This window comes from Gigantopelta aegis, chromosome 6 (genome assembly GCF_016097555.1).
Source record: "Gigantopelta aegis isolate Gae_Host chromosome 6, Gae_host_genome, whole genome shotgun sequence".
NCBI classification, from domain to species: Eukaryota; Metazoa; Mollusca; class Gastropoda; order Neomphalida; family Peltospiridae; genus Gigantopelta; species Gigantopelta aegis.
This window is the reverse complement of record NC_054704.1, coordinates 71,288,007-71,309,921: the sequence shown is the minus strand read 5'-3', so window position 1 is coordinate 71,309,921 and position 21,915 is coordinate 71,288,007. Positions and strand designations below refer to the sequence as shown.

Here is a 21,915-nt window from a genome sequence, read left to right as displayed (position 1 = left end):
GGTGTGGTGACGTACAAAGACACTTCACACTGTACTATGATCTCCTTGCGGGCTGGGACTATTACATCCTCCTTTACAGCCACCCTGTAGCATGTGCGGTGTGGTGACGTACAAAGTGTTATCTCTTTCCCTGTTATAATCATGCTATTTGCGTCCAGGTCTAAAACATCCCTGTTTTCTCATGAAATCCATTCCTAGGAGTCCTTATCCTCTGTAATGTCCGATACAATCATATCTGTTCTGCTGTTTACACTTCCTATCTGTAAATTGAACTACCCATATGCATTCAAGTCCAGTATAGTACCATTAGCTTGAGCAATACTGGCGCCTTCCTTTTTCAACTCTGGTCTTCTGTGTACTGGATTAGATTGAAAAATTCTGCAGGACAGTACAGTCACTGAGGCATCTGTATCAACAATAAACTCTGCACACTGCTCGTCTATATCACACGTCACACACAAATGGCATGGGACAACTCTACGAGTTTGTGGTCGCCTGTTGGTGTTATTCTCTGTGCATTCTACTGAGTCGGTATAGTCTATGCTGGGTGGTTGATTCCGCCAATTATGTCTCTGATGCTCTGTATTAGTCAATGGTGGAAAGTGAAATTCTGGATTAGCATCTCTCTTCCTGCCTTGATATTGAGGATGGCGTCTTACAGCTACATTATTTCTCCTATTTCCCTTAGCTAACTGACATTCGTATCTATAGTGCCCTGGTTGTTGACAGTAAAAAGAGCAATTTTTGTTTTCTGCTCATCGCGTTGTTCACACTGTCTTCTACATTCCTGTACAGTGGAACCTCGTTAGTCCGGACTCCAGTAGTCAAAACGAAACGACCACTCAGTAAAGTTATTCATTAATCCAGATATTCAGCTTCCGAACCGGACGAGCATAATTCTGAACCAAATGTAAAAAGTAAAGGCAAATTGCTTTGTTTGACCGGTCGCCGCTGATTGAACATAAAAGTAATCCGCCAATTAACGCTCAAGGAATCGACAGAGATAAAATGGCTGCACGGGGTTTCACACCGCAGTTTATTAAACCATTCACCTGTGTTTATTTAGTGTTAGTCGGATAAAGCACAAGTGTTCACAAATGTTTGTTGTTTTTTTAAATATAATTTCTTTGATCTATGACCAGACTGGCTGTTTTATTTTATGGGGGGGGGGGGGGGGGGGGGGGGGGGTGGGGGGGGGGGGGGGGGGGGGGTGGTAGGGGGGGGGGGGGGGGGGGGGGGGGGGGGGTAGTATTTTATTTTTAAAAGTGGGTAACTCTTGATCATACCCCATGACCTCGTTTTGTAACTACCCTCCCAACTTGCCTGTATGATTTGTTACTGAATACTGGTCATAATTGTTTTGGTGTCCCAACTCAAGAGTATTGCCAGTCACCCAAAATAAAGACAAAGGAAACGTCTTTATATGTTATTGCTATCAAAACACTGGCTTGCGACTCTTTCATAAGTGGAACAATGCTCATTCAGTTTTCATGCTGGTTTTGAGAGAGTTGTATTTCTGTGCTAGGGGCGGAGGGAAGTATCATGTTGGCGTTTATATTATATCAGTAGATATAGCAGAAATGAATTGTAATTTCGCCATTTAATATGTTTAAAATATAATCTGTAAACGTAGAAACTTTAAACTAATAATGATTGTATATAAGTGAGAAACAATATGCATTCCTCAACAACGTACCCACTTCGTGGAAATGAACTCGACCACGTGGCCTAGATTCACCACATTAACCGGTACGACAAAACACGACTAATAAAATTGAAAACTTGTTGCTAGTATCAAACATTTATTATCAACAATGCAACATGTCTTGCACAGTATTTCATTTTATTTAATCGCATTTTCTAACTTTAAGACAAGCACCTGGCAGTACACTACTGAATAGTAGACTGGCCTCACGGACATGCAAATAGCGCTTATTCACACCACGAGGCGGATCAACAGAACAAAACTGGTTGAAGAATTGTTTGGTTCTAAAATTCAAATGTGTCGTTTTTATTTTGTTTTTGAATCAAGGGAGGTTACTCATCACATACATTTCAGTAATCCGGAAATTCGTTAATCCAGACGTTTTTTTTAATAACCATACTGTCCGGACTAACGAGGTTCCACTGTATATGTTCTTTCTCCTCCCATTTTCTCATCATATTCCTCATTTCACTGCACAAACTCTCTACACTGTATTCATCATGCCTTTGCGCTGATTCAGGTTCTCTCACTTCGGGGCAGTGTAACCTCCGTTTTGTATTTTATCAAATTAGGACTTCTGTTTCAGTATATTATGATTTTACAGGAACTGTTTATGCTGTATTTGTTTTTCAGGCATTCTTGGCTGGTTTCCACTCAAACTGCCTCCACTAGGCTGGACCCGATCAGCAACCGAAGACAACCCAGCAGAAGAAGACCCAGGTGACAAGGGGTTAGATCGTCTGGGAGGAGGTCTCGAACTGTCTGTCCGGTTCGCACACCACGAGGATCGCGATCGAGTCGTCCACAGTGCCAGGAGCGTCGGCTGGTCCCCGGGTGACCTTGACATTCAAGAAGAAGGATGGCATGATACTGGTAAGTAGTAACACAAACTTCTGAAATATCTTAACCATTTCAGGTTGTATCGGAATGTGGAAATTTACAATCAACTGTTGATGTTTGTTGAATGTGTGTTAACTGAAAACTGTATCTCTGTTATGTTATCCTTGGCTACTGACCTCAGCACTTCAACCTTAACTTAGCCATACATTCTTATATACTTCTTTTTGTCAGTATAATATGATATAATGTTCTTGCCAGCTATACAGCTTATGTAGTAAAATGCTACATATGTTTTTGCTTTCATATCGCCCTACAAAATTGGTGGGTCAGATTACAGTAAACTAATTATAGGATATAAAATGGGTTTCTTGTTTGTTAACAACACCACTAGAGCACATTGATTTATTAATCATTGGCTATTGGATGTTAAACATTTGGTAATTTTTTTTACATATAGTCTTACAGAGGAAACCTGAAATTATGGGATAACCATTGTGCATTTGACCGTTTGTGGTTGTTAATGCTGATTTTACTGTCGCAAATGGAGTTTTACTGGCAGAGGATTAAAAAATGATATTCTGGATACTCTTGTAGTTTGTTAAATGGAGTACTGTTTGTTTTCTAGATGAGTCGAGTGAAGAAGGTCAACAGGTGACTGTCCAAGTTGACCGAGTCTGTTTCCCGTTACAAAACGCGATCCGTGTAGGCCAAACCTCGCTCGATAAGACTGCACGGTGCTACGTCAGATATAAGTTTTACGACAAGACGGCAGTGATCTCGAAATCTCGTCGTCTCCGACCAAACGATGCCAACTATGTGGTAACAGGGATGAAACACAAACACAAAACTGTGGTGCAGACATCGTCTCCATATCAGTGGTATGTTGAAATTAGCAGGCTCTTTTATAATGATTTAATCGGTTTTGCTAGGGCAGGATCTAGCTCAGTCTAGAGTTCTTGCCTGATGTCTTTGGGTTGGTGGATTGCAGTGAAATGTGTGTTTGGCTTTGATGATGTATTAAATGTTTAATACTGCTTTTTATAATGTTTAAAAAAAAAAAATGTGTACTTAAGATTTTGTGTCCTGATGAGTGCGATTTTGTTTGCTGGTGAAGTGAAACAGCTCTCAACTGTAAGTTATGTAACAAATCAGGGGTGGGAACTGGTGAACTGTAAAAAAAGAGGAAATCTAGAGGGGTCCAGGAATTTTCTTGAAATCCAAGGTTAAAATCTGTGCCATCTGACACATTTTGGAAAAAGGACGATTAAAATGCGATGAAACGTAATGTTCCATGAGAGGAAAACAGCTGATCTGAGGAGAATTCCCACTCCTGAACAAATGTTTGTAGCATGCACGCCTCTGAGAATTAAACATCTGTGTAACCCATTTTATGTCCATCTAAATGACGTACTAAAGTAAATGCAGAAAAGAAAAATAGATTACCGAAAATTATATTTGTGTAAGTGACGTGCGGTCATTCTCTCAATTTTCAGAGGCCTGTTATGAAATATCTAACTAATTCTTGGTTGGTGGAAGTCTGTGACATATTTCACCCGTTAAACTGTGTGTCATCATTCAGGGTTCGCACGGTCATGGAAAGCATGGAAAGTCATGGAAAATGAAATTTTATTTTCCAGGCCTGGAAAACCTGGAAAAACTTGGGTTTTACGGGAAGGTCATGGAAAGTCATGTAAAATCGGTAAAATCGTGACTTTTCAAATTATATCCAATTGAATCCACCTTGGCTGGGATAAAAAATTAAGCGTTTTACATGTGAAAGTTAACACGATTCCAGTTTTAACTGCCCGATCCGGTTTTTAGCACAGTCGATTGTACGACTGGTATTGTTAATCCCGCTTTTACTTGCTTTGCTTAATACAAATAACTGAGAAACAGTTGAAAAGGTGGTCTTCTTTTGAAATTTTTTTACAATAGAAACGAAAGAACAGGTTTGTCAGGTTTTCGTTATTACAGTGAATCACAATTATCATGCCTGGAAAATGTCGTTTCAATGACAATTGGACTACAAATCCTTCTTACGAAAACTTTTCAAGCATATTTTCTAGATTATAAGTAATGCTTGTTGATTTTGCAATGGTCATGGAATTTTTATAATTTAGTCATGGAAAGTCATGAAAAAGTCATGGAAAATCAAGTCGAAAAAGGTGTACGAACCCTGATCATTGTGTTAGTGAAATGTGATTAAGTTAATGAAATGACTATGTTTATAACTCAGTTATTTCTGTAAATCTGAAAGTACAGCTGTGCGATGTGTTTTCTGTTGTGTCAGGTATCTGAGAGAGGAGCGTCTGGAGGTTCAGGTTTGGGTCAGCTACGGGTCACGACGAGACAAAGATCAGAGGTCAGGTCATCGGGACAAACTGATTGGTTCGGCATTCATTGATCTCGACAGTTTGTGCGATTCTCATAAACATCTACACAGAATCAGGTACAGTCTAAGTGATTATCATAAAGATTATACAGAATCAGGCACTGTTTGTGTGAATATCATAAACATCTACACAGAATCAGGTACAGTCTAAGTGATTATCATAAAGATTATACACAATCAGGCACTGTTTGTGTGAATATCATAAACATCTGCGCAGAATCAGGTACAGTCTAAGTGATTATCATAAAGATTATACAGAATCAGGCACTGTTTGTGCGATTCTCATAAACATCTACACAGAATCGGGTACAGTCTAAGTGATTATCATAAAGATTATACAGAATCAGGCACTGTTTGTGTGAATATCATAAACATCTACACAGAATCAGGTACAGTCTAAGTGATTATCATAAAGATTATACAGAATCAGGCACTGTTTGTGTGAATATCATAAACATCTACACAGAATCAGGTACAGTCTAAGTGATTATCATAAAGATTATACAGAATCAGGCACTGTTTGTGTGAATATCATAAACATCTACACAGAATCAGGTACAGTCTAAGTGATTATCATAAACATCTACACAGAATCAGGTACAGTCTAAGTGATTATCATAAAGATTATACAGAATCAGGCACTGTTTGTGTGAATATCATAAACATCTACACAGAATCAGGTACAGTCTAAGTGATTATCATAAACATCTACACAGAATCAGGTACAGTCTAAGTGATTATCATAAAGATTATACAGAATCAGGCACTGTTTGTGTGAATATCATAAACATCTACACAGAATCAGGTACAGTCTAAGTGATTATCATAAAGATTATACAGAATCAGGCACTGTTTGTGTGAATATCATAAACATCTACACAGAATCAGGTACAGTCTAAGTGATTATCATAAACATCTACACAGAATCAGGTACAGTCTAAGTGATTATCATAAAGATTATACAGAATCAGGCACTGTTTGTGTGAATATCATAAACATCTACACAGAATCAGGTACAGTCTAAGTGATCTACACAGAATCAGGTACAGTCTAAGTGATTATCATAAAGATTATACAGAATCAGGCACTGTTTGTGTGAATATCATAAACATCTACACAGAATCAGGTACAGTCTAAGTGATTATCATAAACATCTACACAGAATCAGGTACAGTCTAAGTGATTATCATAAAGATTATACAGAATCAGGCACTGTTTGTGTGAATATCATAAACATCTGCACAGAATCAGGTACAGTCTAAGTGATTATCATAAAGATTATACAGAATCAGGCACTGTTTGTGTGAATATCATAAACATCTGCACAGAATCAGGTACAGTCTAAGTGATTATCATAAAGATTATACAGAATCAGGCACTGTTTGTGTGAATATCATAAACATCTGCACAGAATCTGTGTGATTCATGTAAACATTTTCATAGAACCAGGTGAAAAAATGGAAAACAATAATATATTATATCGTGTTCATTATTTGATTTGTTCAGTATTTATAGAAGGAAAGGAAAGAATGAAATGTTTTATGTAACGACGCACTCAACACATTTTATTTATGGTTATATGGCGTCGGAGAGTATTTATAGAAGTTTGCTTGTAAAAGGCAACACCCACTTATACAATTTGTTGCATATGTGCAGTACTTGCGTGTTATGATATAAATTACTCCTCCAGTGTTACCATTTAAAATGATGTCTTACATGGTGCCACTATAACCGACATTGCTGTTGTTATTTCAGTGGGATGTATCCGCTGTTTAAGCCTGGTGCAGCCAGTCTTGGTGGAGGATATGTCCGAGCTCACGTCAGTACTGAAGCCTTGCAGAGACTCAGAGATAAGGTATCAACCTGACGTTACAAACTTCATAGATTTTGTCATCTCACAGATAGTAATATAGCAGTTCATAATCTGGTTTTAACTAATTTCAGCATTAAATGATCACTGAGATATTATCTCACCTTTGTCTGCACCCAGTAGCCGATGTGTAGTTTGTGCTGGTGTGTTATTTAACATTGATGGGCAGAAACTCACTAATACATATCACCAACAAAGGAACATGGTCTTAAGCTTGTCTGTACAGTGAAACCTCTCAAGACTGGACCCTCTGTAAACCAGAATTCCCTCAAAACCGGGCGTTTATCAGAGGCTCATTTTAAAAACCAGGACAGAACTTAACATCTCAAAACCGGATCCCTCTTAATACCGGACATTTGTCTTATAAGGCTTTCACAGTATATCCATTTGTTCATCTGTCGATACTGAACTTTGGTGATACTTGTATGTATTTGCTTCTGTCTGTATATCAATACCATTGATTGCATCAATGTAGAATCCTCAGTCATCCAGGATTGTATTTAGAGTTCGAAACCTATACTTGTTTACCGTTAAACCATAGAAATTTTAAAAATATATTTCCTGTCATGAATTAATGTTATTGAGACCGTATAGTTTTAGTTTATGTGGAGATAACCTGTATTTGTACAGTCGGTTTGTGATGTTAACACTATTATTGTTGTCTGGTACATGTCAGAAAGTGATGTGGGGAGCTGAACAGTGGTTAATACCGTTATCTTGTTCCCTTGTTAGACGTCCGACAGTGAGGTGGTGCCAACCAGTGAGGTGTCTAGTTTCGACATCGACACAGACTGTAACACTGACGACAGTTTTCACCATCTCACAACCACAACGAACTGCTCATCACGCAGGAAGCCTGTCGGTCCAGAACCGGACCACGGACAGACGTTTCCGGTTCACATCCACATTGAACGAGCGATGCATCTTCCTTTTGTTACTGATAATAACAGGTATGACTGATTTCATTGTCAGTGTCCAATGGTTTTTTGGTCATCCTAATATTTGTAGTATTGTCAGTGACTTATAAGCAAAGAACCTATGCTTAATAACAACTGTTCTCTGTCATTATTTGATTCCATTGACATTATTCTAGCATTTGATACAGTCTTTAAAATGAATCTTGAATCAGAGGTATTGCTTCTCTTTTTTTAGGTTTTAAGTGTGTTTGAACTTTTGGCAGTAAATGTTTCTAAATGTATTTGATTGTTTTACAGTCAGTTTAGATAGATGCTAAATGTACCCATGATCATAGTTTTAACACAATTCTTTGATGCACGTGATTTAGCAGGCACTCAGAAACTGATGCAGATACTTTGCAATTCAATGTTTTTTGTGAATTATGACCTTCCCTTTAGTACTCACTGAACCTTTCTGTACCATCAATTGTGTGGTATTACAGGGTTCGCACGGGCCTGGAAAAGTCCTTGAATTTTGACGTAGTACTTGAAAAGTACTGGAAATTTGCAAATTCGGAAAAGGTCCTGGAAAAGTACTGGAATTTCATTAAAAACTACTTGAAAATTGCCGAAATGTACTTGAGTTTTTTTTACAAGCAGAATGTCTCTCTTACTGATTAAAATCTGGAAAAAATAATAAGTATTTGCTGACGTATTTCTCGGGTATTTGTCGTAATCAAAACCCGGAATTGATATGTGTTGCTGCCGATATAGATAGACTGGCATACAAGTCCTTGTTGCGCTTGCTATATGCACCACAGTGTGAAGATTAAAGTAGACTGGGCTGCTGTCTACTGGAAACAGTGCATTACTAATAGTTGAACCGGTTTATGAGCGAGACAGGTAACCAGTCGTGTGCTGAAAAACGGTCAGCTGTAGTTAACTAGTGATGTGTGTGTGTTAAACTGCTTGTAACATTGTGCCAAAGACTACTTGAAAAACTGAAAAAATACTTGAAAAGTACTTGAAAAGTACTTGAAAAGTACTTGAAAAGTACTTGAAAAGTACTGGAATTTCTGTTCACCAGGTCTGTATGAACCATGTATTAATCCCCTTGGCATGCTCACAAATGCTTACATGCTTTTTGTGAATCAAGGCTCAGATATTATGTTATTGATGTGCTAACTTGTATTCATCTAGGTCTAAAGAGTTTTGTCCCACTACGTATGTGACGTTCCAGTCTGCAGAATCCTCCACCATGATGTACACCCCTGTATTTCCCGACTCGGTCTGCCCCTCCTGGGATTATCACGTGGACACCCGTCTTAGTACAGAGCTTCTGCATGCAGAGAGTAAGGTTGGTATCACTGAGATTGGGTTTTGCTTTTAAATTTTATTACTTTATCGTAAAAAAAATTATGCCTGTCAATTATTTACTGCAGTATGTGCTTCCAGCTGTAATATTGTTGTTTATTTTTCAGAACTTGGTGTTCAAAGTGTGGCACAAGTCAACAGATTCAAGGAAAAGTCCAGGTAAATATGATATATTTATTTTCCATTGTCTTGCTGAATATGGAGAACATTATTTGTAGCTTTTCTTTTATTTGAACAAATATTATTAACAAATATCAGTTTGTGTAGACAGTGTCTTGTAAGATTACTAAAAACAACCACCTTGCATATTTTAGCATTTTAATTATATTTTGAAATACATATATTTGTAATGTTGAAAAGTTGCATATTTGTAACAATTCAAAAAGTGGAATATTTCTAGCAGTTTTATGTATTTATGTTTAATCAGTATTGAGTAATATGTGTTACTACATTAATATCAGATCCATTCCTACTGTAGCAACACGACAGTTTCACCTCCAGATAAATTGTGAAATTGTTGTGTTTATCAGTCAGTGCATTGTCACCTTTGGCTGGCTGTAGCGGTGGTATTTGCAGGGATGTGAGAGCTGCACTATTCCATTTTGTCTATAAAAAAAAAAACCCCACCAAAAAACATGTTGTTCAGTACTGTTGACCACACAAGGTTCATTTGCATGTTTTCACGGTTTCAAGTTTATGATGTGTGCCTTATATTATAGGATATAACCAGTTTAGATTTTTTAGCATTGAATGCAATTTTTGGCAGTTCCAGGGGTTGCAAACAACAATTTTCCTTCAGGGGCTCTTGAGCGGCCCCTAGACACCGGCCGCAGTAAGCTTTTTTTTGTTCCAGCCCCTCTCACATCCCTGTATTTGATAGACTTATGCAGTGTATGATATTTGTCTTTATATCGCACTCCTTGATGTGTCTGCTTTGTCTTGAGACATGTTTATTATTCATCACAGATAAATCAAGTGATCGAGTTTTGGGATTTGTGTCTGTTGACTTATCTCCCTTGACCTCAGGTCTGCAGTGCATCTGTGGCTGGTACAACATTGTCAACTTTAACGGCCAGTGTAAAGGACAAATCAAAGTAAGAGAACTTTATAAAAGTAAAATATTTGTTTAATTTTATCTATAATTATCCTCTCTCCACCCAATATATTTTGCATGCTAGACAACACCAGACAGTGCTTCTGTGTATAATTTACAAGTCATTTTCATATTATTCAACAAAATGGAATAAACCTTTGCATATTTGTTTAATCAGTATTGAATACGAGTAAGAGGTGTTGCTTCATTGATATTTGGACCAGATAAATATGAAAAAGTGTCTCTCTTTTTTTTAGTTCCCGCTGTCTACCCGGAGATGACCCTTAATTAATGTTGCCCGATTCTTATTGGGATTTCACCCAGGCACTGATGATGATATTGTGTATACTACAAGCACTATGTAGCTGAATGTAGAACATTGTTATTTAAACTTTTTCTTAATTAATTTCAGGTAAACATTGTTCCTCAAGAATCACTTGGTACATCCAATACGGGTCTTCATACTGAACAGGTACTGTGGGTTTTTTGTTAATTTAAAAAACAAAACAAAAACCCTTTATTTAGTGTATTTGCTAATTGTTTCTTGTTAGTTTGTCTTCCAGTTTTCCATATTGCCTGTCCTCGAAGATGGTCCAAACATCCCAGAAGCCAATGGGATCGGAACTAGAGGGAGCATACAGTAGAAGAATTTAGGCCATCCCATTGGCTTTTGGGATGTTTAGACCAGACTACCAGCCGTAGGGGGGGTGCACTTGTTTGAGAACAGGTAATGTATTTATAAAAGAGAAAACACCTCACGTTTTCTCCATTTTTGTGTATTAAAGGTAGACTAAACTCCAACAGGAGCCTTATGTGTTGGAAAGATGCATAACCGGACCACCAACACATACTGACACTTTAACAAATGAAAAACGCGTAATTTTTGAATTAATAAAAAAACGTGATTATTCCTGCTAACTGGGGGCAGCCATTTTGTTTAGTTTTTGTGATGTCCGGTGGTATAGCTTGGAGCGAAGTGACGTCAGCTCAGGTCCAACTTCTCTATTATGCACAGTGTAAACAAATGCTCTAATTTACGACAAGGCGCTTCGCTTTCATCAACCTGACTTTTAAAACAACATAAATGACGATAGTATAATGAACTATTTAACTAAATATATTTCAATTTGCATCAATATAACGAAATGGAGTTATAGTATTTTTTTCTTTTAAAAAATCCAAAGAAAAAATGCATATTATTAGGCCTATTGGTAGGATGCATTCGAGCAAACACGACCACTCGCGATACCCAAGTGATAATTTTCTTTTCTCTGGGACTACGTAATTGGTCAGTTTTGTGATTTTAGATGGGAAAGTCTACTTAATCAAGGGTTTCACAGAATTAATTACAGTAATAAAACTGGTAAAGTCCATTATGATTTGAGGTTATGACACAATACCCTGTGATCTTAATAAAAGAAGCACGTCTTTTTAGCGTGTCTAGACACAGTGTCTAGGGACCGCCTAAATATACACCTGCCAATCAAGAACCACAGGTACAGGCCATGAAAAGAAAAGGCCAATTAAGCAAGAAAACACTCCCGACTATTATTTCAGTACGTGGGTTAATTTATATACAAAATATAATACAGTTATTTCAACACTTTGACAATAGTGGTTTATTTTGTATTGAAAAATAAACCACATATACACGTTGCTGTGTTATTGTAATAGATATTATTACAGAAGATTGCGATGTATCCGCAAAAATCAGGTATGTTTTGTTTCTTCCGTTCGAAGACTAATTCCTGACGTGACACGTTAGGTATTACGTAACCACCAGCTCGCCAGAGGGCTTATTCACTGGGATGGTACAAAATGGCTGTGCCCATTATATATAATAGCCGTCACATTTAACCATTTTATTAATTAACTATACGATTATACTTGTTGATATTAAGCAATAATGTGCATTATGTATCGTTGAATATGCACACCTGTCCAAAAGCCTTGCTTTAGCATTCCTTTAAGCAATTACCAGTCTTGGAAACTGTTGTCATTACACATTTTCTTCGTTTCAGTCGTTCCCATCCAGAATGCCAAGCTTCTATGCACCTGGCCCGTTTGTGGCTCCTCGGTTGCCGAGCCATCCATCTCTTGACCTGTCTCACTTCGAGCCACGCGCGACCTCAATTCATCACAACACTGACCCAACAACCAGACGTGAAGATGGCACACACTGGCATCCTACATTCCCTGTATTACCCGTAGACGATTCGTCTTCCAAATCCTACCTCTTCTCTTCTCTCAGGTAACCATTCCCTCTGTGTGACACAATTGTTTTAGAGTACAGATGTTACTATAAGGTTTGTTACCTAGTCAGCACGGTATTTTTTCATTCATCAAGTAGTGATTATTTCTATAGCAACTGGTTGGCTGGATTTAAAAAAAACCCCAGCAATTGTTTGTTGTTCACTATGACCAGAACTTTGTTTCCATTCATCTGTCAAATTACAAAATTAATAATCTTTTTATCATTTACAGATACTTTAAAAAAAAAATATATATATATATTTATTTTTTTAAACTTAAAATACTATACATTTTGATCTGCATTGAGGCCAAGGTCTTATCAAATGTAAATAAATTTGTAATATCAATCAAACATAGAATTATTAAATATTGTTTTACTGATTGTTTTTTCAAAATAATGTCACATGTGTCTTTAGTATGTTATTTGTGTTTTAGGAAAAACCTACAAGACTTGGACATTCTAACAGAGAGTTTGAAACAGAAGTTGACAACGACAGAGACAGTACAGAATGAGTTACCTCGACAGTCAGGAGTCTCGATGAATGAGAGGCTCACTGGTTTAAGCACAATTTCCTCCAGGGGGCAGCACGATGGAGTGTTACACACTAACAGTTCAGCTGTCACTCTGTCTCGCTCTCAGGGAGAATCCATTCGGACTGGAGGGGACTCGGGGGCATTCTCAGGGGAAAATTCTTACGACAAGGTGCACGAAAGCACAGAATCGCAGGCTCAAGACAGTCACAGAAGTAGTGGTCATGACAACCATATTGCCGAACAGGTGTTGAGCCAGAGTGAGCATCTCACCAACATGTGTGCCGGAGAACCTGCTACTCTGGATAGTCAGAGAAGTGATGAACTGACGAGAAATGATAGAAATAACGTGTCTCCAGATTCTGGGTATAGGAACGGAAACTTCAGCATGAGCACACCGAGAGATTTCCAGAGTAACCCGGCGAGCGGGGCCGTGCTTCAGGACTTCACCAACACGCTGAGCACCCTTGAGGACACCACGGGAAACAGCTCGGCCACCGCACACGGCAGTCTGAAAACACCGAGAGACTTCTCCGTGGACCATGAACTCAGTCAGGGATTTGTCCCCGGTCAGATGGGCTGTCGAGATGTCACTACGGAGGTGGCAGAGCGAGAGTTGGGCAGTCGGGAGAGAGTTAGCGGAGACAGAACTGCTGTCCAGACTGAGGCTGTTTCGGAAGGCTTTGAGAGCAATTCTGATGAAGAGGAGGATAAGTATGGAAGCTATCGTCAATACAAAGACATGCTGGAGAGCGATGTGCACGGTGTGGATGTAGACGCTGATGATGAAGCGGAGGAAATCCAGATGATCGAGCCGAGGACGTTAAACAGTGTATCGGCCATGCTGTCCAGCGAACATCGTGTTGAGGTGCGTGATGCTGATGATGACGGGATCGGTGGCTTCCAGCAGTGGGAGGAATCAACGACAGGTCATCACAGACAGAGACCAGAGAGGTTCGATATGACCGCTTGGTCGAGGCAGGTCCACAGTGACGAATCTGATTCAGAGGTCGAGGCACGACCTGTGGGAGGTCAGACTGAGGTAACCGTGTTGTCAAGGCAGGTCCACAGTGACGAGTCTGATTCGGAGGTCGAGGCACGACCTGTGGGAGGTCAGACCGAAGTGACTGCTCAGTCGAGACAGGTTCGTGGTGATGGATCCGATTCAGAGGATGGAGCTCCACCTGTGGAAGGTCCGACTCGACTACGAGATCCTCGACCACAAACGATGGTCGACAGCTGGCTGTCTGAGAATGGGGAGATTGTCGGGACGTCACAGGGCGAGTGTGGAGAGCGGCTAGACTCCAGGAGTAGAGACCAGCAGCCCAGCCGCACCAGACGTCTGCTGTCAAATGTGGAGCTCATAGACACACTCACTTCAACACTGAGTTTACGTCACGGACAGTCGGAAGTAAATAAACAGCAAGCTGAATGTCTCTTGATGGAGGCTGATTTGGATTGTGTTACGTCGAGAAAAAACTCAAGTCAGCTGAGCTCGGAAAACAGTTTGAGAAACAATTATCAGTTGATGAACTCTGAGAACAGTAGGTATTCTCGACAGTCTTTAACCATGAATGGTGAAAATCCTGCAGACTTCGAACCCCATACCCAGCAGACTGTTATTTCAGATTCAAGACAGAATATGAAATCTTGCTCAGTCCAGCCGGTTGGCAAGACGGACATGTATAAAGACGGTGGGCCCGAGACGATGGTCAAGTTATTGGAAAATGACTTGATATCCCCGACGAGCAGCGCTCACAGCGGGCCGCACTTGGTGAACTTTGTGACCGAGTCGAGAAGCCACTCCCAGAGTGACACACACACAGACAGAGTCACGGAAGACAGTGGGGTGGAGAGCGGCACCAAGTCATCGCAGGACGATAAAGACGTCTCCTACTCCTCGGACATGACCCATGCTCCATTCAATAAACTGCCAGACTTCTTCCTGCCCACGGAAAACATGCAGGCCTGTATGAGAGCTCTTCAGGTGGCAATAACTCTTCCCAGCTCTTACGCCAATGTTCCTACACAGCAGGTGGTAAGTTTTATTTGTTTCAGTCAGTCATTGGCTTTAGCTCTTAACATAATGCTGGTATTAGTACTTTCTTTTGCCAAAAGTATTGCAGGAAATATGTTGTTATTGAGTTGGGTTTTTTACTATGCTAGTGGCATTGTTCCAGTACATTTTGTTTATTTGTATATTGTTATTAATACTGTGTAGCGACATATTGTTATTAACATTTTGTTTATTTGTATATTGTTATTAATACTGTGTAGCGACATATTGTTATTAACATTTTGTTTATTTGTATATTGTTATTAATACTGTGTAGCGACATTTTGTTAAGACATCATAAAGACTTCTTTTTTTTCGTTTACAAAATAGTCTGCTAAAAAGATATGTGATTCTGTCTTATTTGTCACGAGTCACTTAATGAGTGTTAATTGGGACTTAATCGGGACAGGAACCAATGTTTGTTTAAACACCCAGAAGCATTAAAAGTTTTGTCATAACAGTTTTCATCTTTGAATTTTTTTTTTTAAACTTAAAAACTCATTGAACCACAGCAGTTGCCTTGTACTCATGTTAATATATTTTTTTTACTTACCGTCATCTTATATTTTCATGATTTGTTTTTTATTAATTCTTTTCATTTTAAGTATTTAAGCATATACTCGTATAAAAAGTACATGATGAGTTTATCTAATATTTGTTGACTAATTTCAGGACAAGAGATCTCTAAATAAGGTGAAGACAGCATCAGAACTGAAGGAAAAGATTACCACGGAAACGAAGGCGAGGTTTGCAGCTATTTCTGCCAAACACCGCCCACTACCTACAGCAGAAGAGGCGAAGAGAATCGCAAAAATCTTCTCCGCCAAACTATCATGACATTGTTGTGTTGACTGGATCTTGGACATTTGTGTGTTGTTGGCTTTAAATTATAGATCTGGAAGAGTGTATATTGCAGGCACTTCCAGGTCATCCTCAGGTTAGGATGAGTTCGGATGTCAATGTCTGAAAGAATATTTAACAAAACGAACATTGTCAGTGTTTTTGATACATACATTTACAAGGTTGGGGTTTTTTTTTCTTCTTTTTAAAATGTTAGTTTTTTTAATGATATTCTTCTACTGCATCGGTTATTAGGTTGAGTATGTTAGTGCAGATGCTGAGATAAAACCAGATTTGTCATCACTACATATAAATTAAGAGTTGTAATTCCAAGATCATTGGCATCTTCAGGAGACAGAACAATTAGACTGGTACGATCGTCTACTATCATATTACAGTCATCTAACGTTGGGCACAAAAACCAGTCTAGCATGCAAATGCCATCACTCACTCACCTGACGTGCCTCAGGTGACACGGTTTCCAAGTGTTTTAAACTGTAAATTATTATTTGGTCAGGTGGTGTTTATGGATCTCACACAAGATGGCTATTTTACTATTTGTCTTCCAATGATGATCATCGGCACATCATGGGAAAAGTGATACACCACTTACTGATGACAAATACTTTTATGGAGACTAGGGACCTAGTTCACTAAACTCACAACTTTGCGATCTCGCAGTGCAATGCTAAAAGACTTGCAAAGAGGATGCTTTGTTGTCTAGCAGAGCCTAAGATAGCTTTGTGAATTAGGCCCCAGGATGGACAGTCGGAGAACAGTTACAAGTACGTTTACATTCGCCGTACACCAAGATATAACTTTACTTTGTAACAAATATAGTCTTCCGGGCCTTATCGTATTCATATGTTGATCAATGTGCCTTTGTTAGCTTATTGTTTTAAATTCATAAATAATAAGAAAAGGAGACATCAACAAGAAATTAACGAGCATCATCAGTCTTTATATATCTGTCGAATAGCCAACGGGTAAAACAAAACTGTCAGCGTTACACCTCCATTATGTTAATTTATGATAATTTGTTTCTTGAGACAAAACATATTCCAAGGACCATGACATCTGTAATTGCTGTGTGTTACATGTGTGTGCTTGACCTCTAGTTAAAGAATCTGTACATAATGTATATTTTTATATTTGTAGATTGGCTCTATTTTTGTACGAATAACACCACTGATGTACTAGAATTGATCAGGAAATGTATAATAGTTTTTTGTTAGCTTCTTATGGTATCAACAGGTTGTTTAAAAAGTATGCTGTGAGAAATGAAAAATGTTTTTGCTGTAGAAATAGAATCGACAGGTACATGTGTTTTGCAAAACAAAACCCAAGTATTTACTTAACTGAACAACCAAATATTTAATACTTTTTTATAATGTCAAATATTATTTTGAATTTTCTTCTATAGTAAATAATACTTAGAATTTTCACTTTGTTATACATTTCTCTTGTGCTCACATTTTTTTACCGAGCTTCCCTCATTAAGTGCTAATAAATTACTTAGTGGCCTTAGATCTGATATGCAGAATATCTGTAGAAGCTTAAATTACAATTTTAGACCGTTTATACTTATTACTGATCACATGTATGATGTAGATAGTAGACCATTTGTTTCATTGCCTGTTTATGAATGTGGTAATCAAGTTAATTATTTTTTAAGTTTTTTTGTAAAATGTATGCTCAAAAAATAATTATATAATGTATTTGTTTTATTGATGGAAATGAAAACTGAGATTTATTCCATTTTACATAGTGATTACTTTATTTTGAGAGGTCTACCTGTGCTTACCTGTAATTAGCACTACTGACAATAGTGTGTTAGGTGTAGGTGGCTGTAGATACAGACTACTCATTCAGATTATATTTACGATTCATCATCATCATTTCATCTTCATACCCACATCACTATTTATTGTCTCGAGACGTTATTCGATATTACGATCATTAAATAGCCTAGTAGTCAGGAAATAGTTATTAGTAGAAAATACTCACCATAGTCAGGTATTTATGTTCACTTTTGTGCAGTTGTAGTAAATTAACCTTCTGTTAAATACAGACTTAATACCAGTTTTGATTGTCTTCTTGTGATTCTTCGAGCATGAAAGTGGACAGTTAAACAGTTAAAAGTAGGGGTGTCACAATACACTACCTCACAATATAACATATCACAGTACCTAACTCACGATACAATATGTATCACAATACCCAACTCACAATACAATATGTATCACAATACCCAACTCACAATACAATATGTATCACAATACCCAACTCACAATACAATACGTATCACAATACCCAACTCACAATACAATATGTATCCCAATACCTAACTCACAATACAATATGTATCACAATACCCAAATCACAATACCCAACTCACAATACCCAAATCACAATACCCAAATCACAATACCCAACTCACAATACAATACGTATCACAATACCCAACTCACAATACAATATGTATCACAATACCTAACTCACAATACACGATTTACGATGTTTTCCCCATAAAACAAGTTGAAACTTACATGAAAATTATTCATAAATAAGAAATAAGTATGATAAAAGTGAAACATTGATTAAACACAGTTTTATTGTAGAAATTCCACAGCACAGACATATTGACATAAGCAGGCACACACATATTCTCTGAACACTTCACTGTCTTTCCTTGAAGGTACTTGTCAATACGTACATCTCGGTACAAATTGGTGTGGATAAATTGATACGAAAATTCAAACAGAAATCGATACATGGTCAAAATGCGAATCAATATACAAGGAAGTGTATCGTATATTATATCGTCGGCTGTAGTATCATGATGCATCGGTGTATGATGACACCCCTAGTTAAACAGTTACTGTTTACCCACTGACAAATGGAAATGATGTTACTGTTACATGTTACTATGTATCCCTTACTAATGCACGCTATTATGCAATATTTATAATTGAAGATATATATATATATATATATATATATATATATATATACTGTCTTAGCTAAGAATGAGTTAGTTCTATGACTGGCGGACAAGTTAAGAGATTATACTTAACACTACATCAAATGAAAAATGACAAGACACTTCATTTATATTTACAGGGAACATTTTGTTTTAATAATTTCAATTAGCGACAATGATCAGTTGAAAATTGAGTAGCAACTATTATATAAGAGTTTAGAATTGTGTAGTCATCTATGAAATTTGCATAGCAAATTGCGACGCGATACTGAAAATAATTTTGATCTTTGTCCAGTTGATCAGAATTGATATTAAAGTATATTTTCCATATAACCAATTAATTACTAACAAGAAGGTGAGTAATTTGCTTCGTATCATGTCTAAAGTGAATAATAACCGTGTGTATTGGACATGTATTTATTTTCCTGTTGATGAGTTAGCAGGTGGCTGGTTGCACGAGTTACGCTTGTGTTCAGGTCATCGTTAGTCATGACATTCCGTCCACTGTGATATATTTATACTTATTATAGTCATTTTTTAAATTGTTATTGAGCTTTTCCTATGTATGCCATGTGCCTTAGCTAAGAAATGGGTTGTTGTCTACACTTAGTGGCGTAGTGTGGGCAGGGCCACCGGGGCAGTCACCTGGGTGCAAAATTCTAGACTGGTGGAAGTGACTCTGGGAGTGCTAACGGCCCACTGGTTAGGGTGTGCAATGCTTGCCATGCCCTGGGCGCTAGCAACCCATGCTACGTCACAGTCTACACTGTATACGGTATTAAAAGTTTAAACAAAAACTGACATTGAATAATAAGCTTGATGTGCCATACAGACAAATAACTTACTTTGTTCAGTAAAAAGCTTTAGAAATTTTTCTACAGTTATTATCATAAATATAAAGTTTGTTTTCTACAGCTAAGGCCATGTTCCATACATTTTGTTATTCAGTATTCTACTTGCATATTGGAAATAATTAACATAACATTTATATATAAAGTATGCCTTGCTTAGTTTGTATCACTTTTTCTTCCCATTAGATTTACCTAATAACTTAAGAACTATTAATTTATTGTAATCTCTTTTTCCACCATTAGTTTTACTTAATAACGTAATATAAGAACTACATGTAGTAGTTTATTTAATCTCCATAGACAATCAGTTATAACTCATGCTTTAAATAACTGCTCAAACCTACACGTAGTTAGTTATTTTGATATGTAACTAGGAAATATTTAGTACCATGTCGAAAAATTTCAACAAATAGGATTTTTTGACAGATTAAATATCATATCAGGGTTCGTAGCCTTAAAGACCAAACAAATTCAAAGACTTTTAACTGCCATTTTCAATGACTTACACAGCGGTCAAAGACAATAGAATGCTACAACAGTACCAAATAAGTTTGTTTACATTGCTGTCCATGGCAAAAAATTGATCTTTTTTACATGCATCATGACCGATTAAACCTTGTAACCAGAAAATATCAAGTGCATACAGCTATAATAGATATCATCATTGCTTTGGCTATGAGTTACGAGATTTTAAAGATTTTTTATTACAATTCAAAGACTTTCAAAGAATTTAAAGACCGCTACGAACCCTGTGATATGCATATGTAATTTTTAAAGAAAATTGCAATTTTGTTGTGAAAATGTTCTTCCGACAGCCACAGAGTTTGACCTAGCAGTAGCCTGGGATGTTTTGACCACTAGATATTAAGGTTCTTAGTGGTTCAACACTAGATATTCTATCCAGTTATATTCATTTCATCTGATTTGTTCTAGTTAAATATTTAGTCATTTAGTTAATGTAATAGTTGATGAATTCACTGATGAAATATTTTACTCCAGTGGTCTTGTTAATGTAAACTTTACTTCATCATTTAGAATAATTTAGCAAAATCTGTTAGAAAAAAGATATCATCCATATTGTAAACTTCTATGAATAAAAACCATCCGAAATCTAATGCACATTAAAGAAAAATGGATCTAAAACGGGCCTTGTGATTTAAATTTTATGTGAAAACACTTTTTTGGTTTAGTGTCCTGTGATCAGAACACGTTTTCATAGTCGTGGTAATGGTGAATTATGTTACATGTATGACAATATGCAGTTGACTACCGGTTCTGCGATTTTGTTGATACCTAACCATCACGCTACTGTGGAGGCTTGTAAAATATTTGACACTTTATTTCAAAACTGATCCATTAAATTTTGAAATTATTTTACATCCAAGGGTAGAATTTAATCTTTAATTCTGCTGTCACCACAAACAGTTATAGGTGGTTCAAGGCAAAGCGAATCTTTTAAAATCTACAATATTGTATTTGATGGTCTAAAAGAATTCGAGTAAAGTGTTTAAAAAAAAAAAAGAATAATAAAAAAATGTATCTACTCTTATGGGGTTTTTTACTATCAAAACCGTTGTGCCTTGCTTCTGTGTTTCAGTTGTTACTGTGTTACTATTTGTTGGCAAGCATAATGGATACAGAATGTGTAAAGGCTGTTTATCAGTTTGATATTTTTATATATTAATAATCCATTGTTTTAACAAAACACAGGCTCTTGTAAATTAGCTCAAATTCACAAAAGGAACATGCCTATATTATGAAAGTATTAAAATTTGGATGTATTTTAGGGCTTAATTTTTTAAAAATATATGACATTTTGGTCAGTTCTTGGATTATTGTGAAATGTATTTAAAATATTTAGTAAAAACATCTGTTAAGATCTGAAGTAGTTTTATCTATTACACTTCAAGTGTATTTCGTTTTAGCTATGATTATACGATTATCTGGAGTAGATAAACTAGTGAACCTGTCCTAGTACATTGTAGATCAGTCTCAAACCACTCCTTGTGTAAATCTCTTGTAATGAACAAGTTGGACTAGTGTCTTAATAATACATGCATATGTACACTGATATTTATTTGTATATTTGATACAATAAATTAAGCTCTCTATCACAGTTTCATGTTGTTTGTCTCATACCATATGCAGCTTCAAGTTTTATTAACAAGATTTATATGTGGGTAAGGGAAAATGTTTCAAAAGCATTTTGGACGACTATGGTGTACTGACTA

The 21,915-nt window shown here is 37.1% G+C and overlaps 1 protein-coding gene across 1 annotated transcript in view; it reads left to right on the top strand.

The window, feature by feature from the left end:
• The window catches only part of LOC121374355 (C2 domain-containing protein 3-like), a 69,012-nt gene extending 47,217 nt beyond the window's left edge, over positions 1-21,795 (top strand). The window contains exons 34-45 of the mRNA XM_041501455.1: positions 2,339-2,578; positions 3,171-3,423; positions 4,836-4,994; positions 6,693-6,792; positions 7,540-7,757; positions 8,904-9,060; positions 9,185-9,236; positions 10,044-10,171; positions 10,583-10,642; positions 12,192-12,421; positions 12,859-14,992; positions 15,683-21,795. Of these exons, the coding sequence (XP_041357389.1) occupies positions 2,339-2,578; positions 3,171-3,423; positions 4,836-4,994; positions 6,693-6,792; positions 7,540-7,757; positions 8,904-9,060; positions 9,185-9,236; positions 10,044-10,171; positions 10,583-10,642; positions 12,192-12,421; positions 12,859-14,992; positions 15,683-15,847 (3,896 nt within the window). The 3' untranslated portion in view covers positions 15,848-21,795. The remainder of the gene's footprint in view (positions 1-2,338; positions 2,579-3,170; positions 3,424-4,835; positions 4,995-6,692; positions 6,793-7,539; positions 7,758-8,903; positions 9,061-9,184; positions 9,237-10,043; positions 10,172-10,582; positions 10,643-12,191; positions 12,422-12,858; positions 14,993-15,682) is intronic.
• The last annotated feature ends 120 nt before the right edge of the window (positions 21,796-21,915 follow it).